This window comes from Fringilla coelebs (assembly GCF_963513975.1).
Source record: "Fringilla coelebs genome assembly, chromosome: 2".
NCBI lineage: Eukaryota > Metazoa > Chordata > Aves > Passeriformes > Fringillidae > Fringilla > Fringilla coelebs.
The window spans coordinates 75129388-75141680 of NC_140029.1; the positions used below are offsets into that span (position 1 = coordinate 75129388).

The 12293-nt window shown below is 48.4% G+C and overlaps 1 protein-coding gene across 1 annotated transcript; it reads right to left on the bottom strand.

Moving 5' to 3' along the window:
• Nucleotides 1-826: 826 nt before the first annotated feature.
• Nucleotides 827-2486, bottom strand: LOC311166906 (vitelline membrane outer layer protein 1-like; the record flags this gene model as incomplete). The annotated part of the gene is made up of 3 exons (XM_084227133.1): nt 827-1121; nt 1666-1769; nt 2316-2486. 3 exons carry the CDS (start codon nt 2484-2486, stop codon nt 827-829), a joined length of 570 nt encoding a protein of 189 aa, XP_084083259.1.
• Between the last annotated feature and the right edge of the window lie 9807 nt (nt 2487-12293).

A 12293-nucleotide genomic window follows, 5' to 3' on the forward strand; every position in this document is an offset into this window, starting at 1 on the left:
CCTGTTCCTGCATAATGCCCTGTGAGACCCGGGTTTGTGGCTAATCCCTGCCCCATACTTGTTATGTCCTCACCCTCAAGGTATTGCCTACAGCCCCAGGAAGGGGCACGAAATACAAACTCCAGAGAAGAGCTGAGCAGGAAGTTTGGATGCTGAAGGAAATGGTGGTGGCTTCAGGAAAAATACCTCTGCAATGGTACATTTCTGACTGCAATACATGTGAAGCACTGCAGCCTTGGAAACAAAAATCCTCTGAGTGCCTCTTCTGCATGGGGCACCTGGAGATGCGCTGAGAAGGCTGGGAGGGGCACAGAGCTGGGACCACAAACTGCATGGTATATTTGAACTCATTTGTGGATGGATGGATGGATGGATGGATGGATGGATGGATGGATGGATGGATGGGTGGATGGATGGATGGACGGATGTCTGATAATGATCCCTGAATATCCTAAGCATTATAATGGGAATAGGATGAAGAGTTCCCCTTCCCCTCCCTTGAAACCACAGTTTCTGTCAGGGCAGATGATCCCTCTTCTACTTCAATATTCAGCCCTTATAGTCCCACCTTCTGCCTTACCAACAGGTGTGGGAATCCCCTGTGCTCCCTCACAGGAATTTTGTGGGTTATAAATTTGTTATGAAGCTTAACCACAATAATTACAAAGATCCTTCTTACGAAGTAAGATGGCTGTAGCCATGGGACCTGGCTACTCTTGACAAAATAAGACAGAAAAAAAAAGTGCACTTCTCTTTGTGCAAGGACAGATTCAAGGTTTAATGCTGTGCAGCTTTGTAGATGCTGCTGTAGGGTGGGGAGTCAGGCTTACTCACAGCAGAACACTCTCATGTCGTTGAGAGCTGTGTCATCCCACTTTCCCTGGGGTTTCTCCACCTTTGTTTGGAGCCCACAGATGGCCCCAGAGGTGCAGTTGCTGCTCCATGGGCCGAAGTGCCCCCCTGAAAGTCCCCCTCCCTCCAGGCTGGTGCCGTTGGAGCAGGCGAACCTGACGTTGTTGACGGCCGTGTTGTCCCGCAGGAACTGCCACCTCTCCACGCGCAGCGAGAACGACACCAGCCTGTTGCTGGAGCAGAGCTGGGCCTCCGTCCAGTTCCCCCACCTGCCAGAGGAAAAAACAACTTATCAAGGCTTGTCCAGCCTCTGCACTGCTGCCATCAACACCGTGCCCTGCCTGGGATCCTGGCAGTCCTGGGGCAAGGGACGCACATGGGGTGGCAGGTTTCTAGGAGCACCTGCTTCACTCCCCTTCCCCATCCTCCCCTGGATGCCCAGGACCACCAGCTCCAGTCTGCCCTGTTCCTGCAGAACCCCTTGGCAATTCCAGGGGCTTGCTACATCCCTGTCACTCAATGTACTTTCTCAAGTAAGCATTTGAGGAAAAGGAGAAAGTACAGCTTTAAGAACTGTAATTTCTGATCTTTCCTTCATTTTCCAAAGCACCGCTCCTTTTCCTGGGACCAGACCTTCACCCTGAAACCTTCACACTTTGTGGCCAAGGGGAACTCACCCACCTCCTCAAGAGGGATGCTGAGCCACCTTCACAGGGGGTGTGGCTGCCTGCAGAGAAACCATTGCTCTGGCTTCCCTTCAAGCTGCCAGGAGCTGGTGCCCTGGAGGAGGCTGAGAAAGCGAAGGCTGCTCACCAGCCCACGGAGGACTCGATGACTGTGCCGTCCGTGCAGTGCAGGCGGACGCCGTTCAGGGCCGTGTCATCATCAAACAGCCAAAATCCCTGGAAGGGCTGCACCTTGGAAGAGAGGAAGAAAAAGGGAGAGGTCACCCTTCCGAAAGAGGTGATGAGGGATGGCAGGAGACTTTGGGGACAGAGCAAGAACATTAGTGCAGCTGAGCAGGGCTCCATGACATTTCTCAGAAAGCCCATTTTGCTGTTGCCCACCTCTGTTTTTCTCCAAGCAGTGGAGCAGGCGCTCTGGAAACAGGAATGCTGGGTGGCTGCTGTCCCAGGCCATGCCCACCCTCCCACCACGTGCTGTGATACCCAGAGCTGGCGTGCTGGCAGGTGGGACTTGCCACTGGGAACAGGGTCCGCTGCACCAACCTCAGGAATTTTCTTACCCACGAGATCTCTCTGCTAAGGAATCACCTATGGCAGGAGCCTGGAGAGATTCTCTGCACTAAAAATTTCTTTCTGAGAAGCCAGCACACTGCAGATACAGCCCAAACTGCTGTGATGGGGCAAAACACCGTGGCCAGCCTTGCTGCGATCAGAACCAAACAACCTCGTCTCACAGCAGGTTCTGTTCCCCACGCTGAAGAAGAAGTCAAAGCTTACCTTCAATGCAAATCCCTTTGCATAGCCTCTGGGGCAGAATTGCTGGTGCCCCCACGAACCCCAGGGGCCTCCGTTGGGCACGGTGAGCACAGACCCGTGTTGCCGTGCCTCGGCGCCCCGGAGGCAGCAGGAGCCCAGCAGGCAGAGGATGGCTGGGATGAGCAGCTGCATTGCAGGGAACCAGCTCAGCTCCGGGCCTCCCTACATGGAGGGCTTGGCACAGGGGAATTTATGGGCCAGGAGAGTGGGTGGGAGTCCTGGGCAGCGCCAGCCAAGCTCCCAGGGAGCGCTCCTTGTTGCTATGTACTGCTCCTGCTGCCTGCCTGCCCTCTCTGGGGACGCCTCCTGGGCTGCACCGGCTGGGGCGCTTGCAGGGCTCCAAACACTTGGGCATGCAAAGGAAGGAAAGTTATGCCAGGCTTCAACTACCAGAGAATGGAATGACCTGCTTCTGCACTAATTCACCTAGTGCAGGTGAAGGGTGAATGTTGCTCCTTGGGTAGAACTGTAAAGGACCTCAGGTACTGACAGCACCCAACAGGAGCCAATGAAGACAGAGATGTCTTACTGTGTTGTTGTCTCTCATGGGCAGCAGGAACAAAAAAAAAGAGAAAAAACCCACAAATGAAGGGCTGTGTGATCAGGGTCCTGCTCGGGAGAATGGGTAGCTCAAAATGGATATTTTGCCACTCCTGGTGGCATAGAATTGTCCAAGCTGGAGGTGTTGACTGGATTTCTTCATAAGAGTGGCTGCAAGCACAAGCAAGAACAATGGGCTGTTGCCAGGTTCTGTGTCCAGTGAAGAGCTGTGAATAAGTGATATTATCAGCCCTCCCCATTAACCATGTTGGCTAAATCACAAGGCTTTTGGGATATATGGAAAGCTAGGGTTGAGCAGTGTCAGAGATACCTACAACTGTGCAGGAATCCTAAAGAAAGCAGTGAAGAGGAACTAGGTGGAGAAGCAAACTCCAAGATGACTGATGCCAAAAAATTAGAGATGTTTTACAGTTTGTAGTTATAGTCACAGAGCTGAATCTTTCTCAGTTTGAGTCCCATTTATTGACAGGGCCTGTTTTCTCTGTCCTCTGCTTTCACACATCTTCTCCTGTTTCCTCTCTAACAGTCTGAGCTCCAGCCCCAGCAGTCCTGCCACTGCAGGTGGCAGAAGGGAGATCCTGCTTGCAAAAGGACCCTGCTAAGCTGATTTTTTGTTATTCCTTTTGTCTGTGTGGGGAGGAGGTGGCAGAGACAGTGTCACTGGGTTGGTGGTCCTGGGATACTGCAGCAGGAAGCAGAGAGAACTATTCACACAAGTAATTAACTGCCTGTGGGAGAAAGTGAACACTGCCTGCGTTTCTATAACTTCACGGTGGGGAGCAAGAAAACAAACGAGGAACTAATCTCAGCTTTATATTTCCTCTCCTGTCTCTCATTAACTGTTAACTCTTCCAGAGTGATGAATCTTTGTGGGTCAAAGAACTTTCCCTCCCCTCCTCTCTCACCCCTTTCCCTACTGAAAACTTTCCCAGCCCTAGGAGGAAGGAATGGACTGAAATAAAAATGATGGATCAGTATCAGCAGCTGAATTGGTGCTGCTGGAATGCAGGGCCAATGAGTACTTTTGGGAAGAACTGCTGATACACCGAACTTCCCTGAGCATCCAGTGATGCCTCTAACATCCCTGCTAGTTAATATTTTATATCTGGGGAAGCTCTTGATTTTCACCCACTGCTTCTTTTTCAGTTAACCAGCAGGTTTCTAGTCAGGCAGGAAAAGTACCAGCTTGCAAGGCTAGGATGGGTGGGTTTTTCATTATGTAACTTTGGAAAGCTGCAGTTTGAACTCACAGAGTCTGGCAGCTTCTCTGCTGGTAAGCTATGGCAGCGAGTGGTAGAGTCATAGGTGACACGTCCTTTCTTCTATTAATCAAGCTATTGGAAGGGCATGATAGCCTTAGACTCAGCAGCTGAAGACATGATGGCCAGTGCAGAGTGAAGATCAGCTCTGTAATTTTGCAAGCATATAAACCAAAAGGAAATATCTTTTTTTTTTTTTTTGGACAACTTAAGTCCTCCACCCTATGACAAAATAGAACAGAGTTACAATGAAGAAAAAATTGTTTGAAAACAGTGCAGGCACTCAAAAGAATCAGAAATCAGCAGAACAGTGAGAGGTAATCGCACAGTCAAAACATCAAGATTAAAGAATGAAGTGTTTGCAGTAGCCTTATTGACATTGCATGTACACATTTACAGTAGATAGCTAAGTGCAGGTTAGGTGAATCCCCCTTTCCCTAGGGCAGAAGGTATTTTGCCATTTACTGTCCATTTCTGGGATGATGGGGCTCTCTAGGAGCTGTGTTCTCAGCTGACCTTCAGCAACATAAACGTTCTTAGATGGTGGTGAGAAACAGCCATTTTACATCGTGTGTGGGCTGAAAACATTCTTGCAATGGCCTTTGTAATGTCAGTGGAGATAAAACCAGTTAAACTCTTCCCACATCTATAAACTAAAGATAGTTCTTTGATAAAAGACCTAGCATCAAGAATTCTTCAGTGCTGCCAAGGGCATCAGTCAGCCTTTGAAGCTGACTGACGCCGTACTCCTGTGGCTGTCATGTCAGTTTAAGCACAGATGCAGTGCCTCAGAAGGTCTCTGCTCCCCTGGCCCTCCGTGGGTGCAGGGGCACAGCTGCCTCACCACGGGCTGCACCTCAGGCTGCGGGGGAATCTCAGCTCTGGCACCTGGAGCACCTCCTGCCCCTCCTCTGCACTGACCTCCGTGCCCGCAGGGCTGTTTCTCTCACATACTCTAACTCCTCTCCCCAGCTGCTGTGCAGGACTTTTACCCTTCCTTAAATATGTTTTAGAGAGGTGCCACCAGCATCACTGATGGGCTCAGCTCTGGTGAATATGTCCTGGGGCTCTGTCTGACATGGGTGCAGCCACTGGCATCTTCTCCCAGAAGCCACCCCTGTGGTTTCCCAACAAAGACTTGCCACAGCACACACAGATTGGCAGGTCCCACTGTAGGAGCTAAGCTGGAATAAGAGGCATGCAGCTACTTGTCACCACATTCACAGAGAAAAGCAAGGCACAATTCTTCCCAAGATTATTTCTGGGTTTTGCATTCTCTGAACATCAGAGAAAGAAAACACAGGTCTTATCTTATTTGCTGTGCCTGTGTTGTGCAAAAGCAGAATGCAATATGGAGATTGTTTACCCAAAGTGATGGTGTTTTGTTTCCTTGGCCTAGCAGGGCCAAGTGTGCGTGTGTGTGTGTGTGTCAGGACTGTCAGCTGACAGTCATGAAATTCAGTACAGTTGTGTGCAGAGTTGAGTGCTTGACAAATTCAGTTTAGATGTAATGTAATAGAATGTAATATAGTATAGAATTATATATTATAATAAAGTAATTAATTAGCCTTCTGATAAGATGGAGTCCTCCTCGTCATTCCTCCCTGCCACGGGGGTCATCCTGTTTCTATAGTTACCCCCATCACCTTTGGAGTAAAATTTTAAAATTGACCTCATGTTTGCTCTGTTTAACTTTCCAGTAATTTTAAATGACACATCCATCAGTGCTGTGATCTTAGCTCTTCAGTTTAGAGACATAGATCTCCTGAGTACTTATTATCAGTCTTAGTCATTCATTGCTATTCACTCTGTGACTTTTTTAATCTCACTTCTGAAGTAATTTTGATTTCTACCTAATCTTTCTTAAGAACCCTAACCCCTGAGAATGGCTGGAGACATTTGAACACAAAGTTTCTTCCACTAGGAGCACTGAGCAAATAAATAATTTTAAAATGGCCATATCTGCTGTGTTCTTTTATAATATCAGCTGGCCCTACAGACAAGGTCGTGAATCTTTGATGTGAAGAAACATTAATACCATTTATTCCATTTGCCATTTGTTCCTCAAAGTGCTTTTTGTCTGCCATTTTTTCACATCCAATCCAGATATGTTAATTCTATTATTTCCATCTGGCTGCAATATTAGCACTCACCGTCTCCTGCAGCCTCCTTTACCTTATGGCATAACACTGACAATTTTCTTTTACCCTTTCCCAAGTAAAAGTTAATTACTTGTGTTTCCTGGTCCTGTACTTCCAGCACCACAACCTTCAGGCTGCTCCTGCTGTCAGTCAGTCTATAAGCCCATGGGTTTCCTTTGAAGGCTGCCTTTGGGTGGAAGAATGGAGAAGGACCCTGAGCAGGGTCTGTATCTGTGGTTTTTCAGTGAGCAAGGGGAACAGAGAGCCAGGAGCTACTCTGAGCACTCCTGAGACCTGGAAACAGAGACCTACAGCATTGTCTCAGCCCTGAGATACAGAGAGACACGAGCATCCTGCAGCTCTGATGGTGCCCCACAGCCAGCCTGGAGAGACTACTAGGAGAGTTTTTCTGAAGATCTGAAGAGAGGATGGGTGGGGGGGAAGGTGGGGGGGAGATGTGCAAAAGTGAATTAAAATAAACTAAGAATTAAGTGCTTCTCTTTGTGTATGAAATCTACCAAGACATTCCTTCCAGGTGGTGAGCCCTGGGAACTTAATCACTGGCAAAGTTTTGTTGGCATTTCATTCCAAGCAAAGCTGTGGCTATTCTGGCATGATGTACTGCTGCCAGCTTTTGCTCATTTTGAAGACTGAAAATAAACAAATTTTACAAAAGGATTTATTTTTTGTGGGGAAAAAAATCTTTAAAACTTGAATGGATATTACCTTCAGAATCATTATCTTTCTATCTTTCTTTTAAGCTGTCCCTCCTTTGAGCAGGATGCTCAGGTTCTGTGGAAAAGCCATGTCTGCTGAGATGTGGTTTGGGGCTGAGCTGGTGTAAAACTGGATATATGGCAGTGTGCTGCCATAACTGTGACAGCAGCATTCTTCTCTGGACTTGTCCTCTGAGTTAATTCTGAACACATTTCCTGCCTGATTTATGCTCTTCCTCACAGTTTACAGAGTCACTTCTCTACTTTAATCAATTTCCAGACATTATCTCATCCCTTCTCTTTCCTAAACCACACAGATTTATCCTTTTGAACTCTTCCTTTGCATTTCCTTCTGGTATTTTCTGTGTTGTCTGGGAGCTTTGGATATTTGAATAGTTAAATCCCCATTACTCTTGTCTTCAAAGTCTCAAAATTCTTCTTTAATAACTTCCCTCCAGTCTAAGACCTGAGTTTCAGATATTCTTGTAGCTGTTATACTCCAAGGGTGCATTTGCTGCGAGGAAAAAACCCCAGAGCAACTTGTAGGAAAAATTCCTCAATCACAAATGAATTCTTCTTGTGAGACAGGATATTGAAAGTACAAGGGCAGAAGGAAAAGGAGGGAGGTTCTTTACTGCCATTGCAAATCCCTTGGTACAACCAAGGAGGAGCAGCCCCTTTGGCTCCTCCATGGGCACAGCAGGGACAGGGACATTTTCCTGAGCACACAGGAGCAGGGCCAGCAGAAGGTTTGCGCATGAACAGGGGGGCCTTTTGACCCCTGCCTTCAGCAGGGTCCTGCTTTGCTGGCTCATTGATTATCTTTGCCCCAGGCACTCCATCCTCTTCCATCTTTCAGCTCCTCTCTGGGACACATGGGAGGGGATCACGATTTGGTGGCTGTGTGACACACCCACAGCACAGGGACACACATTTGGGACTTGCTATGGCTCTGACTGCTAAATGAAGCAGATGACATGCATTATGTGCTACCTTTCCCCCCCTCAGATGGGGAACAAGTAATAATCTGAGTTAAGCTTTGTTTCCTCCTCTCTCTTGCCTGCCCAAATCCAATTTCCACAGAAAAGTTTCATGAAGAATGAGCAGGGTGGCCTCTGGGAAGAAATTCACAAGCGGGGAAATGCCAGGCCAGGCCATTATTAATGGTGGTCTCTAAAATAAATAACAAGCTTATTAACTTTGCAGGCCATGGCAAGCTGGAATAGGCTGCAAATACTTTGGAAGACACGGCTTGAGCTTGACAAATGGCCTTGTCAAATTGGAGAAATAGTTTGAGAAAAATAGGATGCAATTTTCTTCTAGGGACAAGGGTGAGCTCCCACCTTCTGCAGAAATAAGCAGCTGCATGAATTAAAACACCTGCACTGGCATCACTCTGCAGAGAAGGGTCTGGGGGTCAGAAAGGATCAAAGGAGCCAGCAGTGTCAGGTGGTCTCCGTGCTGAGAAATGTGAACCAAATTCCAGCCTATGAGACAAATGGAGTGCGTTTTCTTCTCAGCAAGTGTGAGCCCCCAGCAGGGCTCCTCTGCTCCACTGAGGGCACTGAACTTCCAGCAGGATTTGCTCTGGCTGGGTAGAGTCCAACAAAAAGCAACAAAACCCATCAGTAGTCTGGAAAACCTGATCTGTGCATAAGGAGCATGAGAGCTGGGACTGTGCAACTGGGCTGTGGGAGGACAGGGGAGAGGGATTCTTGGGAATAACCCTTCAGTCAGGGGTCTGCAGCCACTGCTGCCCTGGGAGCACGTGGGAAGGACAAGGCAAGGAGCTCAGGGGAGAAAGTCTACACCAGGGTTTTCTGTCTTCTCCCTCCCTGGGCTCCCTCCATGCCACGTAGAGCCAGGCTGGATGGCAGCTGTGAGGAGCCAAGGGAGTAGGCTGGGGAGGCAGGCGTTGCTCCAAGGACTTAGAAACCATACCACAGTAGGAGTGCAGTCACCTGGGGTCTGCAGGGAGCTGGACAAGTCCCCAGGCACTGCAAACAGCTCCCAGCTGCTGTGGGAGAGGGACAGCATAAGAGCCTGCAACATTGCAGAATACTGCTGTACAGTGGAAGGGAATGGACTGGGCTCTGTCTGAGACAAGGACTAATGGATGAGTACTGCAGCAGGCTAAGGCTGGCCAAGGAGTATCCTTAATAACAACAATTAAGCCTAGGGAGGCTGCACGATTACTCCTGGAGGATTTTTTGGAAAAGTTCAAGCAGAAATGCATCAGCGGTGCCTGGTGTGCAGTGATTCCTTTGGAGCAGGAATGCACCAGAAGGCCTCCTGAGCATCTTTCCAGACCAGTTTGCTCTAATCAAACAACTAATTCTGCAAGCCAAGAGCCCACACTGACCTTCAGCTGCTGAGCTGTGGCAGAGCCCCCAGGAGCTGCTCTCTGCTCTGGAGACTTGTCCTGGGGCTGGTGGGAGCCCAAGTGGGAGCAGCGCAGCTCTCAGGGGCATGGCCACGGCGCTGGGCTGAGGTGTTGGCTGCTGCAGTGAGAGGGAATGCACAGGGCTGGGAGGGAGATGCCATTTGTCCCCCTCAGCCATGCAGGATCATGTCACACTTGCCTGTTGGCTTGCTGGGAACAGCTTTCCCTGGAGCCTTACTCAGGTGCTTGCCTCTGCACCACTTGGGTGCTCCCAGGCAGCCGAGCCTCCATCGGTGCCCCAGAGAGGGGAGTGTGAAATGACAAGTGACAGGAGTCTGCAGGAGCTTCACACCAGTAAAGGGGTGAAGGCTGCTGCCAGAAACATCATTACAAAGTGTTTATTTTCTCTGTATTTCCAGGATAAAATTGGGAAAACATCGAGAAACGAGCGAAAGCAGTGGAGCAGCTGGGATCTGTTTACACAAACTGCTAAAGGAGAACGTAAGTAACCAGGGCCACATATACATTACAGCATATGCTGGGTTTGTTAGATTAAGTCTATGAAAAGATCTGTTAAATCACATATTATTGCATTTGTTATGTTGTACTGTGAGTGTAAGTCCATCCTGAATTTCCCATCCCCTCTGCAACTGGCCAGCAGACTGGAAGTCCTAAATAATCTTCAACCTTTATTAATACAAGCTGGACTAGAGTTGCAGATAAGAAACCGGGACGTCAAATTCCTGCTGCCTGGGGAGTCCTTTTCCTGACCAACAATGTGAGCCTAGCAAAGGGTAAATATCCCCCAAGCAGCACTGAAGAAAACAAAGAAATAAATCCTGCCTAGCACTGACATAAAAGGAATACCAAGGAGCCAATGTTCTGGGCTACTTGGCACTTTCCTCCAGCTACAGCATTGTTCATGGAGCTGGGTGAGCCCAAGTGAGCCTGCCTGAGCACTGGCACAGGTCTGGCTTGGTTAGGAAACACCCCCTCAGACTGGCACTAGCTCTTTTTTAATGAAGGGATGGGGAGGTGGAAGGACATTTGTGGATCAAACAGGGAAAAGGAGAGTAGAAACCGCGGTTTACCTGAGTAAACTCTCTCAAAAAAACCCCAGACCTAAAAACCAATGCCATTTGAGCTTCTCTGCTATTGCCAGGCATGGACTACCTACTTAAGTGAATGACTAGGGAACAGGACTTCCACTGTGTGCTTTGGGATAGGTTCACTTTTTTGCAACAGTTTTGTGGGACCAGAAAACCTCTCCAGTCTGCGTCCCCCTGGTGTAGCAGCAGTGAAAACCTGATGTGGTGGAGCAGGGACAGCAGATCTCCAATGCACCAGCAGCAGCCAGAGCCCTTGCAGGAGCTGAGACTCATCAACACTGCTCTCCTCTGCAGAGGTGGAGTGTATTCTGCTTGGGACTTGTTGGGGTCTTGGAGCTGAATTTTGCTGTGCTGATAAGGAGATTTGGGCCGTCCCTGATTTGTTTTGTCAAGGCATGTTCATTTCCTGACATGTCTAAGCAGGTATTTTCCCTGGCTAGCATTTGAATTCTGTGTTACCTCCAGGCAAAATGCTCAAGTGGAGACACCATGGTTGGTGTGGTTTCAATACCAACCCACAAAGTTGACTGTTTTCTGAGTATTTCTTTCTCATCCAGGCTTTAAAGCCAAAGTCCTGGATCTTGTCTTCTGCCTTGCCCTTGTCTCCCCTCTCATTGTTTTTTTGTCTCCAGGCTACAGCAGAGTGTTCCTTTCTTGCAGCAACACAGACCATAACAGCTCCCAGCATCATGGGAGGGAAGAGCCCAGGCTTGATTTGCATTAATTCCTGCACAAAGGCTTCCTTTTGTCTGAGGTACTTGTAGCTAATAGATCCCTCACTGGCCAGAGTCAGGGTCTAATTGCACGGTAAAATTGTGCAGATGTGGCCACAGAAGAGACTCATGCTGTTAATTGAGTGTTTTTCCACAGAGACTTGACCCAGTTTGGAGAGAAAATTGTGGTGGTATTTTTTTAAAATTTCCTTTTTGCTTGTTGTTTTTTAATTTTTGTAACTGTATCTCATGTAGGGATATAGTTAAAATAAAAAAGACATCAGCCTCACTGGTGAAGCTACTGTGGCCAAGCTGGTTGGACCTGAATGTCAAGAAACTCATGGGCTTTGCCCTTCTGTACCTGACTGTGGGTGACAAAGGGACAAAATGACTGAAGCATTGAGGAAATTCCCCAGAGCAGGTGTTCCTCAAGTGTGCAGATAGCATTTGTAGTGTTCAAAGCCTTCAAAGACTGAGTGCAATCCTACTTGGAGGAATAGGTAAAGATGAGGGAAACAGAGGCTGGCCTCTAGGGCATCTTTGTGAAAGATTTTCTTGAGAAATGTCCATGAATTTTCCAGAAAGGGAAGAAATCCATATGCCAGCTGCATAAAATTACTAAAAAAATGGACATTCAGGGGGAAACCTAGATGTGAGGTATTTTTGGCATGTAGCCTAGGAACTGTGAACTGCTGCAGGTGGTGCAGTGGAAAGTCATGCTCTGGGATCCAGGAGGGTTTTCTGAGGGATTTAAAGATGTGGGTAGCTGGCATAAAACACTACTAGCAGCAAAGAAGGCTTTTACCTGTAGTACAAATCCAGTGCATCCACTGAAGTGATGGGGGGATTTCCCCCGGTTGCCCAAGGGTCTCGTCCTTGGGAACAGGGGTGATGCAGATGTGCTTTGTGCTCCTGCTCCCTGGAAGCAACAGGAGGAAAGGAGACCGAGCCCCTGGGTGTGCTGGAATCTGTGAGCTCTGGCCTGGTGGTGACACAGCCATTGCTCCTTGGCAGAGCTGAGCAGGTCTGCAGTGACTGTCCTGGCTGTCCCTGACAC